Genomic DNA, 19,398 nt, shown 5'->3' on the forward strand with positions numbered 1-19,398 from the left:
CGGCGGAGCGCCTGTAGACAACGTGAGGGTGGTGTCCACTGGGGGCGCTGTAGTTGTGCTGCACTGCCAGGTGTCCTGGTAACGGGGCAATGAAGAACTCCTCCCCAGACAGGCGGATCAGACCTGACTGGAGAACACAGATAACACAACACACATCAGACCTAACTGGAGAACACAGAAAACACAACACAGATCAGACCTGGCTGGAGAACAAAGGGCCTGCGTTCCGAATCACATACTTCTACTTTTTACTACCAGTACGTACTACAGCTGCCACTAGAAAGCATACTTTGCACGCAGTATGCATCCAAAAGGGACATTCCACCTTCTTATAACATTGCACCTTCAAATTTGACCACATCCGTCGCTGTCCACGAAGAGACATTCGTCCACAGCTGGGATTCATCAAAACGCCTCCGGCGCGACTCTCACATGTTACATAATTTCCACTGAGCACAGGATTGAGCACAGAATAACCAGAGAAGTGTGCTGGCTTGCATACTGCAAAATACGACCGGATGTAGTAGGACATTCTGGTATTTTTGCCATACTGCGTGTTTCATACTATGTATTTGGACATATGACATCCATTTTTGTCATACTATATAGTATGGAAGTACCTGAATCGGAATGCAGTCAGGATGTACACCCTACACCCTACGAAGTCACTTCCCTTCGTACTGAGCACTGTGAAGGGCATAGGGAGTAGGGTGTCAAAATAACGCTCGTTTGGAATGCCCTTCAGTGTCATTTTCAGGGCTGTCGCATGTGTCAAAAGCCTGTCACAAACTATGGCCATAACCATTGTTACAGAATTAATTCTATCTAAACTGAAGCTCAGCTTTCGGAGTGGGAAAGTGAGGTGTCCTGATCTAAGGCTAATATAAGCCCAAGTTTGAGTTTGACACAGCTGTAGCTGATCGGCTAATCATTGCTAGTTTTGGGTCCAAAGTCCCATTCACATCTCAGCCAAACGCAACTATTATACTTGAATTTAAACTGAGCTTGTACTGCACATGCTTCTCATCTGTGTTGCAGACTTTGATATTATCTGGCATAGGGGTGCTCCAAAGAATCGATTCTTGAAAGGATTGTGATTCTTAATGTCACTATTCCTGGATCGATTCCCAACTCCCAAGAATCGATTCTACTTCTTTTTTTTTCCTCTTTCTCTCTTTTCTTCCCTCCTCAAGTTCAGCATGCCATTAATTAATGTGAACTTTTTTGTCTTAGACTTGCCTTTGTGTGTTATTGCAATATAAAACGACATAATGTTACACACTTTATTCTGCTATATTCTGTTTTCTTAGCACACAGCTGACTGGAGTAGGCTAGATCCTAAAATCCGTCTTTGTAGAAAATCCATTGAGAATCAAGAATCGTTGGAATCGAGAATCGATTCTGGAATCGGAACATGACCCTCGGAATCGGATCGTGGGTTAGTGGAATCGGAGCACCCCTAATCTGGCGACTTTCCAGACCCCTTGGTGGCTTGATTAGTCAAAAGCAACTAGTAACAAATCTAGCAAGTTTTTTCTTGTCATTAGGCTCTAACGATTAGGGTAATGATTGTGTTGACGGAGCTCTGCAAAAGCACCTAACATACCCTGTACCCTGGTTCACGATAGCAGCCCTGCAGCAAATATGTAAATAGTTTGTATTGCATATTATGCTAATTAGTTGATCACGTCATCTAGCTACTTCTAGTTACTTTTGGGAGAGCCAACAGCTACTTCCCTTACAGAGGAATTGGCAACACTGCTTCTCATTATTAACTTTGGGGATGGTGAAAAGCTTGTGCAGTGGAGGGATTCTTTATTGAGAATTAGCTACTTGATTGTATTCAGACATAACGTAGGCTGGCAGCCTACTGTCAAGGATCACAGCCGACTGATGCACCCTCCCCTCCTGCAACGGAGGATTATCAGCCAGGCTGGAGTTCTGTCTCTCATCGCTGACCAGCAGCTGCCAACTTGGGCTAATGCTAGTTAGTTTGCTACATCGTAAATTTCTCAAACTGAATGATTACCACACATAACAAAAAACTGCTTATAGTTAGTTCAATCTTGATTAAACTAAGATATCTGCAAAAAAATAAAAAAAATAATCCACCGACAGATTTAGCTACAATGTCTGCAAACTTTTATTTATTTATTATTGACCGGAGATGTCGCAGAGTTGTGGGAGCAAAAGTGACCATCGCTTGTTCACTTCGAAAACAACCATTACGAAGGGAGTAGGTATAGGTACTGCATTTGTAACACGCTCCCCATCCAGTTGTTAAACTGGCCGCCATTCACACACGCCATTCACACACCAATGGCGGCAGCTGCCATGCAAGGCGCTTGCCTGCTCATTGGGAGCAATTTGGGGTTCAGTGTCTTGCCCAAGGACACTTCGACAGGTAGTCAGGAGGAGCCGGGATTCAAACCACCGACCCTACGATCACTGAACGACCCGCTCTACCAACTGAGCTATACCGCCGCCGGCATACTTTTGCACCCTTCTGATTGGAATGCCATTCAATATGGTGGCGGTCGACATGGCCCTGATTATGTTCCTTTGGAAGGATAGAGCCCTAAAGTCTGGAATACAACAACAGATAATACAAGCACTGACATAATTTACCTCAATGTAAAATCTGCATTGAAACCTTAATAGGGATCAACTACAGCAAACATAAGAACAACCTTCATCCTTTGCTTTTCAGGGCCTGAGGAGACGGAAGAGGGAGGAGCCATATCCTTCATATGAGCTATGCTGAGCTAGCGGTTCTGGGAGTCTGGATTCCTGACCAGAGGTTCACCTCACAGTCCTCACCCATCACCCAACACCTATCTACTCACAATGGCACATACCTCCACAGAGTTAAACACACACACAAAACAGATGTACCTCACGCAACACGAGGCAGCAGCTGCAGTGATCAGGCATACAGCTGTCCAAAACATGGTAGCATGCCATGTAGCTACACAGACCTGTGCTAATATGGTAGCCTCTAGCATGTAGCTACACGGACCTGTGCTAATATGGTAGCCTCTAGCATGTAGCTACACAGACCTGTGCTAATATGGTAGCCTCTAGCATGTAGCTACACAGACCTGTTTTAATATGGTAGCCTCTAGCATGTAGCTACATGGACCTGTGCTAATATGGTAGTGTTTACCGTGTAGCTACACAGACCTGTGCCTGTGTAGCTGCTGTAGAGGTATTTCATACATTCAATCATTCATTCATTCATAAGAACTGGTTTGTTACCCGGACGCGCTGTCTGGCTCAGTTGAGTAGGAAGCTGAGACAGCTGAGGTTCGATGCCAAACACAGTGAACAGGAAGTAATGAAAACTGTCAGTGTGAGGCGCTAAGCTACTGTCCCGGCTGTCAGACTGCACGCTTCCCGACAAAAGGTTTCATTCCCCCAACAGTCGGTTTCTCCCAGAAGTCCCAGTTCTGTCTCACATTTTGACACGACGCTAGCATAGATACAAATCTTCCACCTCTCCAACTGAGAACATTATTCAAACATGAACCATAACCGCCTCATTAATAACTGAGGTCTCAAAAAAAAAGAATCTGTTCATCTACAGCAGGTTTATATGGTGCTAGTGAGAATCAAAGCCACAGTTGCCACCCCTATACTCAACCAGCTGATCCAGTACCAGCACCAGGGGTGCGTTCAAATTCAGCGAATATAGCAAACGTTTGCGAACGTTGGCGAACTATTTTCCGTTAGCTTTGTGTTCGCCGCAAACGTTTGCTAACAGAAGCTAACAGTCTGGAGAGGTAGTTCGCCAGTCACGGAATGAGGATCACAATTCGGCTAGCCCCCCAGCCAGCCCCCGACTCACAGCCTACCCCAGCAGGGCCAACCCTCCAGCCAGCCAGCCAGACAGCCCCCCAACCAGCTCTCCAACTAGCCCCAACCAGCCCTCCAACCATCCCTCCAGCCAGCCCCCCAACCAGCTCTCCAACTAGCCCCCCAACCAGCCCTCCATCCCGCCAGCCAGTCCTCCAACCAGCTCTCCAACCAGCCCCCCAACCAGCCCTCCAACCATCCCTCCATCCCTCCAGCCAGCCCTCCAACCAGCCCCGGTGGGCTGTGCTACCCCTCCATCTTTCTTCATCTCTCCACTTCTCCATCTCTCTCAAGCCCCTCCATCTCTCTCCATCCCTTACATCTCTCTGCTACCCCTCCATCTCTCTCCATCTCTCCATCTCTCTCAAGCCCCTCCATCTCTCTCCATCTCTGTCCATCTCTCTGCTACCCCTCCATCTCTCTCCATCTCTCCACTTCTCCATCTCTCTCAAGCCCCTCCATCTCTCTCCAACTCTCTCATCCATCTTTTTCCACCTCTATCCATCTCTCTCCTACCCCTCATCTCTCTCGAACACTTCCATCTCTCTCCATCTCTCTATCTCTCTCCTACCCCTCCATCTCTTTCCTACCCCTCAGTCTCTCTCCATCTCTCTCCATCTCTCTCCATCTCTCTCCTACCCCTCCATCTCTCTCCATCTCTCTCCTACCCCTCCATCTCTCTCCATCTCTCTCCATCTCTTTCCTACCCCTCAGTCTCTCATATCGTTCTCTCCCACCCAGCGTGGATCAAAGGCTCAGCTCTATCTCAGCAGCTCCTGTCAAAGCGGGTCCCTTTCCATTAATAACCTCTGATCACAGTGATAGTAATGGGCTGTAATGGGCTTGGCCGGGCTCCGTACCCACACCCCTCCTCTCTCTCTGCTCTGTCTCTGGGGCTGAATTACTGTGTTGAAGAGGAGGTGGAGGAGGAGGAGGAGGAGGAGAAATAGGAGGAGGTCAGCCAGTCGGTCAGCCAGTCGATCAGTCAGTCAGTCAGCCAGTCAGCCAGTCAGTCAGTCAGTCAGTCAGTCAGCCAGGCCTTCAGCAGATGGGACTGCCTATTCTTGATATTGTGAGGAAATAGATTCCATGTGCCGGGATGTGGGGTGTCTCTCTGTTCTCTCCTCAGTCTGGGTCTCTGTGAGAGAGAGTAGCCGAGAGTAGCACCCCGCCCCCCTCCCCCCGCCAGCGATGAAGAAACCACACAACACCAGCTCAAACAACACACCAGACAAGTCAAATATACTGCCCGTGTGATGAAGTCCATATGGGGCGGTTTCCTTTTTTGGATGGATTATCAGTGTAGCCACAAGTCTTTAATACTGTGTATCATCATGGGTAACATGATGGGGATGTGATATTTTTATGCTAGCCAGAAACATCAGTGGTGCGCTGTGGATACAAGATACCCCCAGTTGAAAGATTCAGGGGCTTGTTGAAGAGGATTATTATGAAAGTTAAAATGCTAGATCCAGGGGTTTGTTCAAGAGGATTATTATGATAGTTAAAATGTTAGATCCAGGGGCTGGTTGAAGAGGATTATTATGGTCATTAAAACGAACCCGCTGGGAGATCCTCGGGGTCGGGTTTCAGGGAAAGCGCCGCTGGTAGACGGATGTGCGAGACCTCTAGTTATCCCCTCACATTTGCACTTGTAAGAGTTGTACAGATTAAAGGGATGTGTTCGGTGTTAAATACCAGTATGTTTTCTCCTACAACAAACCCCCCCCCCGCCCCCAACCCCCCCCCCCCCCCCACACACACACACACAAACTCGCACTTTCTCACACAGACATACACTGAGTCACACATGCTTACAATAACACACACATAGAGACACACACACACAAACTCACTCTCTTTCTCACAGAGACATAAACACAGTATGGTACTGTAGGTGTGAGGGTCCAGTTTTCCAGTATGTGAGGACGCTAGGAGGGAGCTAATTCAACTACTCTCCGAGGACTTTCCTATAGGAAGGCCTGACCAGCTAACAGCTGTCCTGTGGTTCTGCTAGAGCCCTAAAAACACATAACTTTACAAACGTCAACCAAGCACTCAGAGTAAGGGAAACAATTTATCGCCTGTTCCTTGAGATCTGTGGAAGAACGAAAAGCATCATTAGCTTGGCTTTGTGTAAACTCTACCTCTTTTTAAGGCCCCCAACCATCATATTATATTCTAAATTAGTAAGTGCTTACACGCTGTTAAGGAGTAGGAGAGACTTGTGAGAAACCCCAAGCCTGTGATTATAAAGCCTTAAAACACATCTGCACTTCTGCTCAGCTCACTGACGCTCCTCACACCACAGAGAGGAGTGGAGAGGAGAGGAGGAGAGAGGAGAGGAGAAGATAGGAGAAGGGAGGAGAGGAGAAGAGAGGGGGGGACAGTAGAGGAGAGGAGAGGAGGAGAGAGGGGGGGACAGTAGAGGAGAGGAGAGGAGGAGAGAGGAGAAGAGAGGATAGGAGAAGGGAGGAGAGGGGAGGAGAAGAGAGGGGAGGACAGTAGAGGAGAAGAGAGGAGAGGGGAGGAGAAGAGAGGGGAGGACAGTAGAGGGGAGGAGAGGGGAAAGGAGAGGAGGAGGAGGAGTAGAAGAGCATGGCCATTATTGTAGGCCTCAGCTCGGCTCCTGTCATTGACAGGAATGTACAGGCCTCTGCTTTGCGGAGCCCACTTCTCCTCTCCAGCTGGCTCGCGCACAGAGAAACATGCCCTCTCAAATCCTCCATACATCAAAATGTCATCCACCAGCGCACATTAATTCCTGAACAGAGCGCTGTCTAAAAAGCCTCTGAATGCCTCCACAATGCCGCCGTCACAACATGTAAGGGTCCCCCCTCCGCAAGGGGGACGGCCGATTCATCTCTTCAACACCCCCCATTAGTCTAGTGTGAGAAAGCCTGGCTGTGGTGACTCTGGGGGAGTCTGCCACCCCCCCCACCCCCCCCCCCCCCTCTCGTTCCCACTGGCATCTAGCAGCGGGCACTACATCACTGTCACCACGGAAACCGCCGGGGAATAGCCCCGGTGTCGCGGCGGCGCGGGTAGCGCTCCCCCGTCTCGTTTAGCGGTCACGCCGGTCCGGGGGGGGGGGGAGGCGGGGGTGGGGGGGTGGGTATGGGGTGGCTGGGGGCTGGGGGGGTGCCGGAACAACATGTCCACCTTTCCAGGAAGTGGACGGGTACAAATGGTCGAGGCGGCGGTGGAGAATCCTTCACTCGTGTCGTTTCTACTGGCCGGTGTTGCCGTGGGTTACCCGGGAGAGGAACCGTTGCGCCCCTGGGAAATGAACCGGGGCCGTTTTCACACACAGAGACACGGTGGGTTCGCTCTCCTCAAACGAGTGTGAAAACACTGGTTGTGTGTGTGGTGTGTGTGTGTGTGTGAATGTGTATTACGACTACGCCGGTGTGAGAGTGTGTATTACGACTACGCCGGTGTGAGAGTGTGTATTACGACTGTGTGTGAGTGTGTATTACGACTACTCCGGTGTGAGAGTGTGTATTACGACTACGCCGGTGTGTGAGTGTGTATTACGATCGCCCTTGAGTGCTATTCCACACTCTGTAGCGTGAACGACAGCAGTCACACACAAGGTTACACAAACAGCCTGAGGTGTCTGGGAGCAAGAGACTGGCAATCAGAGAGAGAGAGGGGATGTGTATTCACACACACACACACTCACACACATTTGCACCTGGAGGGAGCGGCCATTAAAAGACTCTCACTACACATCCAAACAAAGTAAATGACACCTATGGCTATCAGACCTGCAGCACAGCTGTGGGAAGCTCATCAACACTGCCCTCTCATTCTGCCGTATAGCAACCACAACAAAAACAACAACAATATACAGTCAGTTACCAAACAATTTAGGATGTATAGGATATAGGATGATGTGAATGGGATAGTTGTTACTCCTCTGAAATTGATCTTTTTTGATGAATCAGTTTTCCCCGATTTGTGATTATACTGTAGGTAAGGATTTGAGGAGGGTTTGCTGATCCCAGAACAGCCCTCAGGAGTAACCTGGCCTGGAGTAACAGACCTACCCTTAGGAGTGCAGAAGATACCGCTGTGACCTAACATAGCAACAAGGAGCTTGGCTGAGTTCAAAGTTCAAAGGAGGGGAGGTCAAGGTCGACCCGGTCTTGACTGGACACGCTCGGCCAGAGTTCTGGAATCCACCCACGGACCAATGAGACGTCTGGGATGGTTCAGCAGGTCAAGAGCGCCGGTTACTCCTGCCCACAAGCGCATTCTGTCCCGTCTCGATATTACATGTCTGACTGACTGAGGAAGGAAGGAAGGAAGGAAGGAGACAGGGAGTCCAATCCGGGCCTAGGGGTGTTCAGCTAGGGTAGGACAAGGCTGGACGCCCAATGTTTACAGTGTGTGTGTGTGTGTGTAGTGTGTGTGTGTACTCTATCCTGGGGGGGGGGGGGGGGGGCTGTTAAATAATCTCTGTGTTCCTCCAGGAATGGGAGAACATCTCTGAACTTGCCCTCCCCAACGAGCCAGCCAGAGAACTGCGTGACCCCGTAACCACTTAGAGGCCAGGGGTCGACCGCGCAGCGAGCGCTCCGTGGGAGAACGCTGACTGCTCCTCCCAGCATGCACCAGGAGCTCTGTCAGCCTTCAGCCCCGAGAACGTGGCGAGCAGTTCTGCCACGACGAGAGGAATCTCGACCTCGTCGTTCCGAACCACGTTAAGCACATAAAGTGCAACTGTCACTTCCGATAGGATTATTTTCCAGTTTGTCATGCCAGAGCTTCCCAGATTACAACTTGAATCTCAATTGCCCTGATGAAGTCCAAACGGCTGAAATAAACGACAGCCTGTGTGTGCGCAACCGCATTCTATGTCCCCGCTACCGCGGGACTGTAATTAAAGAAACACCACGTTTACTGATTCAGGATTTACACAGCAAATCCACCCTGCGTCCTGATCTGAATACAGCCGCCTGCTGTTCTGGGTTTAAACAGTGCCATCCACCTCCGTCTGCCACGCCATTATACCGTCATTAACATCAGACACCGTCATTAGCAATAGATACCATCGTTAACAGCAGATCGGGTTGCTGCAAGTCTTGAGAGACGTGACTTTAATCACACGTGCTGATTGTTTTCTGGTACCGCTATCTGTACAGTCTATTGTGTGTTCCTGTCTGCGTGGGTTCCAGTCTCAAACACGTTGTCATTCCAGTCTGCTGCGGATCCCGTCCTCGACGCCCCGTCTGCGACAGAGAACAGAGGGGAACCGAAGGTCTTGAAAGACCAGGGCCACACTAATGGGAGGCTATGACCACCTAGGAGTAACCGTGTGTGTGTGTGTGTGTGTGTGTGTGTGTGTGTGTGTGTGTGTGTGTGTGTGTGTGTGTGTGTGTGTGTGTGTGCATGTGACTGAGAGTGTGTGTGTGTGTGTGTGTGTGTGTGTGTGTGTGTGTGTGTGTGTGTGTGTGTGCGTGTGCGTGTGCGTGTGTGCGTGTGCGTGTGCGTGTGTGTGTGTGTGTGTGAGTGTGTGTGTGCATGTGTGTGTGTGTGGTAAGGTCCCCTGCACCTTGACAAAGACAGATTCTCTTCCAGGTCCTTGTGGAGAGGAGGCTGACTCATTCTGACTCCTCATGCCATTCTAAACTGAGAATTAACCTGCAGGATAAAAACCTTTGCTCTCAAACACACTGGCTTTGCTCCAATGTTCTTTCCTGCCCCCTGTCTCTCTGTCTCTCTCTCCCTCTGTCTCTCTCTCTGTCTCTCTCTGTCGCTCTCTCTGTCTCTCTCTCTCTCCCTCTGTCTCTCTCTCTCTCTCTCTGTCTCTCTCTCTGTCTCTCCCTCTGTCTCTCTCTCTCTCCCTCTCTCTCTCTCTCTCTCTCTCTCTCTCTCTCTCTCTCTCTCTCTGTCTCCCCCCCTCCGTCTCCCTCAGTCTTCCTGTTCATCTGTCCAGACCCCAGGGTCCTCAGGGGATCAGGGGATGAATGGGTCCTCATTCGTCCCTAATCCAAATCTCTGCGTCACGACCCAGATGACATGTGGGGGTTAAACTCCCTGTAGCTAACCACTACACAGCACACACACACACACACACACACACATGCACCACTCTCTGTTCAGTCACAGGCAGGAGGAGGAGGAGGAGGAGGAGAGCGTGAACGAGAGAGGGAGACCTATTTTTCCGGGTGCATTTTTTCAGAGAGACACAAGTCTGCCTTCTGGTTTCTACTCCCATCGGTCTGATGTCTAAAAATACAAACGGAGAGGCACTGGCTGAGCCAATCTCTAATGGCGGCCCTCGGGTCATACTGAAGAGAGGAGATGGAAAAAAAACAGTCTGAAACGAGCAAAACGAGGGGGGGGGGGCGTGGGAGGGGGGGGGGGGCAGAGACAGATCAAAGGCCCTCCCGGTCTATTCAGATGCGATTGCTCCTGAATCACATTGTGTTCCTGCAGTGTTTTAAAGAATGGGTCAGTGCTGATGCATTGTGGAGAAGCTACCTCTAATGAAAGGGACAATGCCCAGATTAGTCCTGCCAGCCAGGCGTCTGAAACCTCACCCGGGGTTTAATTGCGTCGAACGAGGGGGATGGAGGAGCGCGGCAAACAAGGGACAAAGGAGCCGGGGAGGAGGGGAGGAGGAGGAGGTGGAGGCCGTTGGTGAAAACGTGGAAATGTCGGCGCGGAGGTGTGGAGAGCGCCGGAGGTGTGGGACGCGTCGTGTGACGTGCGGCAGCTCCCGGGGGAGTTTGGACTGTCTGTCCCTCTTCCTCTCTCTATCGTCCTCTCCTCTACCCTCCCCTCCTCTCCTCTCTCCTCTCCTAGTGCAGTGTGTGTGGCGTAAACACAATCAAACCTGTTCAAACAGGTGTGAAGGGGCGGAGCAGCGCTACAAGGAACACATCCAGTAAGCCAGGCTGTCTGAGACCTACCAGTCCGGAGCAGGTGCTTATGGCTGCCGAGGAGGTGCTCAGGTTCCGGATGTTTCCCTGGTACAGGCAGCCGTGGACGTCCGCGTCCTGCGTCACCACGGCGATGCCCTCCGGCCCCAGGCTCTGCACGGTGAAGCCCGGGGACACCACCCCGGAGGGACGCAGGTCCAGGTGCATGTCCCTCCCCCAGGCAGAGACCCGGTAGTGGACTGGCCCACCCGGGTCCGGGAGGGACCTCCGGCTGCGCCCTCGTCGGGCCAGGTCATGGGTCAGGTAACCCCCGTCAGCATCCACCTCCACCGGGGTAACAAACATGTAGTCTGGGGGGGGGGGGGGGGGGGTAGAGAGCGGGAGGTTAATATTTCACAGGCATAAGAGACATTTAGCTCTGCTGAAGAATCAGGCTGCAAAGATGCTCAGTAATGCATATTGATTAACTGATCTGTCTTTTTGTTCGTCTCAGGTTGAACAATATCAACCTGTGGATGCAAACTGACATGCTTGAAGACATGGGACTGGGAATCATTGTACAATTGGTCCGTTCTTTTTTGTGACTGCTTTTGTCTGCTTTAAATTAGGTTGCTTAGCCTAAGAGCCAAGTCTCTATATGTTATTCCATTCTATTATTTAGTTTATTGCGCTCTATTAAAACATCTCTTCAATCAGAACTTGAAGGCAGTAAGACGCCACGTAATAGGAACGCCTAGAAGTAAATCCGGTCCCATATCCCGTCTCCAACCAGTAAATCAAAGCGTGTAGGCTAAATCCTCGAGCTCGCTCTCCGGTTGCCGTCTGCTCGAGGAAACTAGAACTGGGAATCCCTCCCTACCGGCACTGTGCGCGTGGCTAACGTTCAATTGCAAGCGGAGATGAGAGGAAACCGGGGTATGCGTGCGCTGTGCGCGTAGACAACCAGTCCGAATCCCTGACCTGACGCGCAGGCAGACCTCCACAGAATCACTGCACCCCTAACCCAATGTTACCATGTTGATTGTTCACAAAGAAGACTACGAGTTTAACTGACCGTTTCGTCGCAGGTTTAGAAAGCACCATGTTTACAATCCAAAAAAATGTCCCTTAACATCCCCGAGTCAAGGACATGGCTACTAACCGTGATTTAGTCCGCTGGTGTCGCTGACGGTGGCAGAAACGGAGCAGATGGAATGTGAGCAATAAATGTGCAGTGTCTGCGAAAAGAAAGAGACAGGTAGCAACAGGTTACCGGCACACGGAGCAGAACAGGGACAGACAAGCTACCGAAATCAATCAAACATCAGATAGTTTAAGTGCCACCTGCCTTCAGGGTGTTCCAGAACCACAGAGTGGAAAGCAGCTTCAGCGAGGTGCCGCTGACCAGCGGGACAGGCAGAGTCCATATCAGGAGAAAGAGACAATCCATGCTGGCTTTGAAGTCACCTCCACCGTTACGTCCGCAAAGAGCGCAAAAGCAACAACCTGCGGCAGCGCATAGTGCAGTTGACATTCATCGCTATGTGACGCGCTTTAAGTTGGGTTTAATTCAAGTGTAAAAGTCCCCCGCGTCCATGTACCGGTCCGGTGTATCAGCGGGAATAAAGCGCGCACTCGTGCGTCCGGCTGCAGGTATCTCTCCAAACCAGACCGACGGATGGCCTCGCGCGCTCTGCCTCTCTCTCTCCGCGAGCAGACCGGAGAAACGGTAGTCGCACCCTCGGGGTGGCGAGGGGATCCTGGCCAATCAGCGGAGAGCATCAGTCTCTCTCTCTCTCTCTCTCTCTCTCTCTCTCTCTCTCTCTCTCTCTCTCTCAGCTGAGCCAAAGCGCAGCACTTTAACTCTCCGTAGGTAACCGGGTTCACTCGTCCCACAAACAACCCATAGACTAAAGACATGGCTACGCGCTGTCGTTTTAAACGAAATGATGTCAGTGTGGTATGAAATAGTCTGGATACAATAGCACCCCAGAGGACAGGACTTATCCCCCCCTGTCTCCTTCACAAAGCAGCACACCTCATCACTCAGACCTAGGCCACGGTGAGACTGCTGAGATGGACAGAGAATAGGAGCAGTTGGACATACGGAATTAGGTCTGACTGGAGCCACACAGAGGTGGATCAGTGGACAATGACCAATCGACAAGATCAACACACGATACAAGGATCCAAGGATCTGTATTTGTCATAAAAGCAAGGTATACAATGTACAATGAAACGCCACACCCAGCATAACCACATGCAGACACACGCACCCCCACACACACGCACCCGTACACACACACACACACACACTCACACGGGAGACCCAGGTTTAGTACTTATTGGTTAAGATCTAGATCGGCTTTAAGTCCTCGGATACCTATGCTCACCAACAGCAGGTTTTGTTTCTCAAGATTCAAGATTTCCAAATTACAAATGTACAATTTAGAGTAGATTACAAAAAATACAATTTTACAAATTAATAGAAATTACACAATACGTCGCCTACCCTGTCGTCCTGGTTCACATACAATCCTGCAGCTTGAGGTCACCCACTCACTCACCCACTCAACACTTCTCACTTTCACACACATTCACACTTTCCTTAGAGTCACCACACATCACAACACATTCACACTTTCCTTAGAGTCACCACACAACACAACACATTCACACTTTCCTTAGAGTCACCACACATCACAACACTTTCACACTTTCCTTAGAGTCACCACACAACACAACACATTCACACTTTCCTTAGGTTGTCCTTCCCCCAACTCCTGTGCACACACACACACACACACACGCACGCGCACACACACACGCACGCACACATACACACAACCCCACAAACAAACAAACAAACACACATTACATTACATTAGTCATTTAGACCCTTTTAACCAAAGCGACTCAGAAGAACTCACTCCCCTCTAGACAAGTGATTAAGAGCATAATCTAGTGCTGAAGCCAAAGTGCAACAGTAGCAGAATATAAATACAATAGGAGCTTTAAGAGGTAGGATCCTGCACCACACCCAAACATACACACCCACAAACACACTGATACATGCACTTACACAGACAGATACACTGATACACACACACAGTACACACACACATACACACGCGTGCAAAAACACACCCACAAACACACTGATGCATACACTTACACACAGACAGATACACTGATACACACACACACACACACACACACACATACACATACACATACACATACACATACACACACATTACATTACATTACATTACATTACAGTCATTTAGCAGACGCTTTTATCCAAAGCGACTAACAATAATTGCATTTAACGTAGGAAGAGCCAATGTACTACTACTTGCCAGAACTCACAAGTGCATCTTCTTTCTAAAACAAGTGACTAAGAGCATAATCTAGTGCTGAAGGCAAAGTGCAAGAATCACAATCTAAAGTACAGTGCAATATAATATAATACAATAAGTGCTTAGGTGGGAGGATTGTTGTAGTACTTCTTGAAGAGATGAGTTTAGAGCCTGCAACGAAAGATGGGCAGCGACTCTGCTGTCCTGACATCAGTGGGCAGCTCATTCCACCACTGCGGGGCCAGGACAGAGAAGAGCCGTGACCGTGTCGATCGACCGCAGGAGCCTCGGAGTGACGGGGCAACCAGTCGCCCTGAGGTAGCAGAGCGTAGCGGTCGGGAGGGGGTGTAGGGATTGACCATGACCTGGAGGTAGGAGGGGGCTGTTCCTTTCATTGCCCTGTAGGTTAGCGCCAGAGTTTTAAACTGGATGCGAGCCGCTACAGGGAGCCAGTGTAGGGAACGGAGGAGGGAAGTTGTGTGGGAGAATTTGGGGTGGTTGAACACCAGGCGAGCAGCAGCTTTCTGGACAAGTTCCAGAGGTTTAATGGCTGACGCCGGTGCCCCCGCGAGGAGGGAGTTGCAGTAGTCCAGGCGGGAGATGACCAGGGCCTGGATGAGTACCTGCGCCATTTCATTAGTGAGGAAAGGGCGAATCCTCCTGATGTTGTAGAGCATGAATCTGCAGGAACGTGTGACGGATGTGACATGTGAGGAAAATGACAGTTGGTCATCCAGGGTCACCCCCAGATTCCTCGCAGTCCGAGTCGGGGTCACCACTGTGTCTTCAATGGTGATGGCCAGATCCCGGTGCGGACAGCCCTTCCCCGGGAGGAACAGCAGCTCAGTCTTGTCCAGATTGAGCTTGAGGTGATGTGTCGTCATCCACTCCGAGATGTCGGCCAAGAACCCAGCTATGCGTGTCTCCACTTTTGTATCAGAAGGGGGAAATGACAGAACCAGTTGTCATCGGCATAGCAGTGATAGGAGAAGCCATGCAAGCGAATGACAGAGCCCAGAGATGTAGTGTAGAGGGAAAACAGGAGAGGACCCAGGACAGACCCTTGTGGAACCCCCGTAGTCAGACTACGCGGTTCCGACGTCGACCCTCTCCATGTCACCTGGTAGGAGCGGCCCGTCAGGAAGGATGCAAACAGGGAGTGTGCAGAGCCACTGATGCCTTTCTCCTCGAGGGGTGGAGAGGAGGATCTGGTGGTCTACCGTATCAAATGCTGCCGACAGGTCTAGGAGTATCAGGACAGAGGAGAGAGAGTTCGCTCTTGCGGCATTGAGTGACTCTGTTACTGCAAGGAGGGCGGTCTCTGTCGAGTGGCCAGCCTTGAACCCGGATTGGTGGGGATCTAGGAGGTCGTTCTGGTGGAGGTACGAAGACAGTTGGTTAAAGATAGCACGTTCAAGTGTTTTGGATAGAAAGGATAGAAGGGAAACCGGTCTGTAGTTTTTGACATCAGAGGGGTCGAGAGATGGTTTCTGCCATCACACAGTACACACACACACACATGCAAAAACACACCCACAAACACACTTACATGCTCTCACACACACATACACACAAACACATCCACAAACATACATACAAATGCACTCACACGAGCACACACACACACAAACACACACACACACACACACACACCTTTAAAACTCTGTCCCCCAGCTCCAGTATGTTCAGTAGCAGACAGCGGACAGCTGTAACACAAGTCTAGGTCTAAATATCCAACTGCTCCAGATGGCTTTCCTGGTCATTGTCTAGTACGCAGTCTGGTCTCTGGACATGAAGATGTTCCTCTGTGGATGTTCAGCAGTCAACTCTGCAGTGGAAGGATAAGCTTTTGATGTACAGCTACATTGTTTCTAGTAAATCCAGACCGCCTTTATTGGTATGATCATATCTTATGATGAATACAAATAAATATGCCAGTTCATGGTGTATTGCTTATGATTCCATTGCATTGCAGCAGGTATAACCAGAATCAGAATTCGAATTTGTTTTATTGGCATGCAATTATTCAACATACTAGGAATTTGCTTTCGGTCGTGGTGCGTGGAGACAATATTGGACAGGGTGCAGGGATGAGACAGGAGCTAAGAACAATGTACACAAAGTAGTGCAGTCAGTGTGTATACAGTGTAATGTGTATGTGAGTTGTGTGTATGTGTGTATGTGTGAGTGGCGTGATGTGTGAGTACATGTACGTTTTCAGCTGTTCTACAGCAGGACCAGTGTTGACCAGTAGGACCAGTGTTGACCAGCAGTAGGACCCATGTTGACCAGTAGGACCAGTGTTGACCAGCAGTAGGACCCATGTTGACCAGTAGGACCAGTGCTGACCAGTAGGATCAGTGTTGATCAGTAGGACTAGTATTGAGCAACAGTAGGATCAGTGTTGACCAGTAATAAGACCTGTGTTGACCAGTAGGACCAGTGTTGACCAGTATGACCAGTGTTGACCAGTATGACCAGTGTTGACCAGTAGGACCAGTGTTGACCAGCTGGACCAGTGTTGACCAGTAGGACCAGTGTTGACTAGTAGGGCCAGTGTTGACTAGTAGGGCCAGTGTTGACCAGTAGGACCAGTGTTGACAAGCACTAGGACCAGTGTTGACCAGTAGGACCAGTGTTGACCAGCAGTAGGACCAGTGTTGACCAGCAGTAGGACCCATGTTGACCAGTAGGACCAGTATTGAGCAACAGTAGGATCAGTGTTGACCAGTAATAAGACCTGTGTTGACCAGTAGGACCAGTGTTGACCAGTATGACCAGTGTTGACTAGTATGACCAGTGTTGACCAGTAGGACCAGTGTTGACCAGTAGGACCAGTGTTGACTAGTAGAAGGACCAGTGTTGACTAGTAGGGCCAGTGTTGACTAGTAGGACCAGTGTTGACTAGTAGGGCCAGTGTTGATCAATTGGACCAATTTTGACTAATAGGACCAGTGTTCACCAGCAGTAAGACTGTTGTTGACCAGTAGGACCAGTGTTGACTAGTAGTAGGACTGGTGTTGGCCAGTAGGACCAGTGTTGACTAGTAGTAGGACTGGTGTTGGCCAGTAGGACCAGTGTTGACTAGTAGTAAGACTGGTGTTGACCAGTAGGACCAGTGTTGACTAGTAGTAGGACTGGTGTTGGCCAGTAGGACCAGTGTTGACAAGTAGCACAGTACCAGTGTTGACCAGCAGTAGGACCAGTGTTGACCGATAGGACCAGTGTTGACCTGTAGGACAAGTGTTGACTAGTAGGACCAGTGTTGACCAGTAGTAGGACCAGTGTTGACTATGTATTATTCACTAGTAGGACCATTGTTGACCAGTAGGACCAAGGTTAACTAGTAGTAAGACCAGTGTTGACCTGTAGGACCAGTGTTGACCAGTAGGACCAGTGTTGACCAGTAGGACCAGTTTTGACCAGTAGGACCAGTTTTGACTAGTAGTAGGACTGGTGTTGACCTGTAGGACCAGTGTTGACCAGTAGGACCAGTGTTGACCAGTAGGACCAATGTTAACTAGTAGTAAGACCAGTGTTGACCTGTAAGACCAGTGTTGACCAGTAGGACCAGTGTTGACCAGTAGGACCAGTGTTGACTAGTAGTAGGACTGGTGTTGACCTGTAGGACCAGTGTTGACCAGTAGGACCAGTGTTGACCAGTAGGACCAGTGTTGACTAGTAGTAGGACTGGTGTTGACCTGTAAGACCAGTGTTGACCAGTAGGACCATTGTTGACCAGTAGGACCAATGTTAACTAGTAGTAAGACCAGTGTTGACCTGTAGGACCAGTGTTGACCAGTAGGACCAGTGTTGACCAGTAGGACCAGTGTTGACTAGTAGTAGGACTGGTGTTGACCTGTAGGACCAGTGTTGACCAGTAGGACCAGTGTTGACCAGTAGGACCAGTGTTGACTAGTAGTAGGACTGGTGTTGACCTGTAGGACCAGTGTTGACCAGTAGGACCAGTGTTGACCTGTAGGACCAGTGTTGACCAGTAGGACCAGTGTTGACCTGTAGGACCAGTGTTGACCAGTAGGACCAGTGCTGGGCTGCTTCCCTCCAAGCCGGCCCTGCCAGCCTTCTGGACCCAAGGTGAGCAGACAAGAGGGAGGGAGGGAGGGAAGGAAGGAAGGAAGGAAGGAAGGAAGGAAGGAAGGAAGGAAGGAAGGAAGGAAGGAAGGAAGGAAGGAAGGAAGGAAGGAAGGAAGGAAGGAAGGAAGGAAGGAAGGAAGGAAGGAAGGAAGGCACAGATGGGGCGGCTCGTAGCTCAGGAGGTAGAGCGGCCGGCTGGGGATCGCAAGGTCCCTGGTTTGATCCCAGCTTCTGGAGTGTGCTGAAGTGTCCTTGAGCAAGACACTGAACCCCAAATGATAGGAGCACTTGGTTGGCCACCGGACGCGTCCCTGCCATGCTGCCCACTGTCTGCTCCCAGCTGCCCTTGGGGGAAGGACGATGGGATTGGTCAAGCGGCATTTCAGAACCTTTCATCAGCGTCTCTAAATGCGTGTGTTCCAAGTGTCGCCCATTTCACGTGTGCTGTGTGACAAATAAAAATGTCCTCTTCTTCACATCTCTTGCTTTGAGTATGATGTGGTTTCTTACCAGATGGTTCTTGTTCACCAATATTACCCTTTCTTTTTTTTTTTCTTTCTTTCTTTCTTTCTTTCTTTCTTTCTTTCTTTCTTTCTTTCTTTCTTTCTTTCTTTCTTTCTTTCTTTCTTTCTTTCTGTCTTCAGTGACACCTCATCTCACCACATCTCTCTCTCTCTATATATATATCTTTTTGTTCTCTCTTTGGTCTCCTCCTCTCCTCTGTATTTAGATGGTTCTGTGGAGGCCACAGATGGTTCTAAACAGAACAACACCGCACCACCCTGTTCTGTTGACAGATGATGAATTTATATATGGCACGCTAAACCAGCTGTCCTGAACGGGCCTTAGTGAAGAGGTGCAGCCCAGCGTGTCTCTGTCTGGAGCTTGTCAGGATGGGGCTGCCTTGTTTGTTTCAAAGACCATACAAGAGATCCTGTTTCAGACAAATATAAGCAGAATGGTCAGGGTGGGGAATACAGCATGTTCAGATGACATTTGATAAGAGAGGTGATCAGGTCTAGCTCTGACCTTAGGTCTACAACTGAGTCTAATGCTATAACCTGAACCCTGACCCTAACTAACCCCAGCCCAAGGTCAAACCCTGACCTTAGGTCTACACCTTTTCACATCTGCTCAGCCAACATTCTTGTTCCTCCTTTATCTTTAGTCAATGCAAGCTGTAGATTTAGTTCAGATTCCACCGTCTCTCCTCA

General features: G+C 49.8%; 1 protein-coding gene across 1 annotated transcript in view; it reads right to left on the minus strand.

The window, feature by feature from the left end:
- The window catches only part of adamts18 (ADAM metallopeptidase with thrombospondin type 1 motif, 18), a gene marked incomplete at both ends in the record, with an annotated part of 58,623 nt that extends 46,446 nt beyond the window's left edge, over positions 1-12,177 (minus strand). The window contains 4 exons of the mRNA XM_084437204.1: positions 1-127; positions 10,779-11,098; positions 11,890-11,965; positions 12,076-12,177. The exon at positions 1-127 is cut by the window's left edge and continues 141 nt beyond it. Of these exons, the coding sequence (XP_084293330.1) occupies positions 1-127; positions 10,779-11,098; positions 11,890-11,965; positions 12,076-12,177 (625 nt within the window). The remainder of the gene's footprint in view (positions 128-10,778; positions 11,099-11,889; positions 11,966-12,075) is intronic.
- Positions 12,178-19,398: the final 7,221 nt, after the last annotated feature.

The sequence above is a fragment of the Borostomias antarcticus genome, assembly GCF_949987555.1.
Source record: "Borostomias antarcticus genome assembly, chromosome: 4".
Classification (NCBI taxonomy): Eukaryota; Metazoa; Chordata; class Actinopteri; order Stomiiformes; family Stomiidae; genus Borostomias; species Borostomias antarcticus.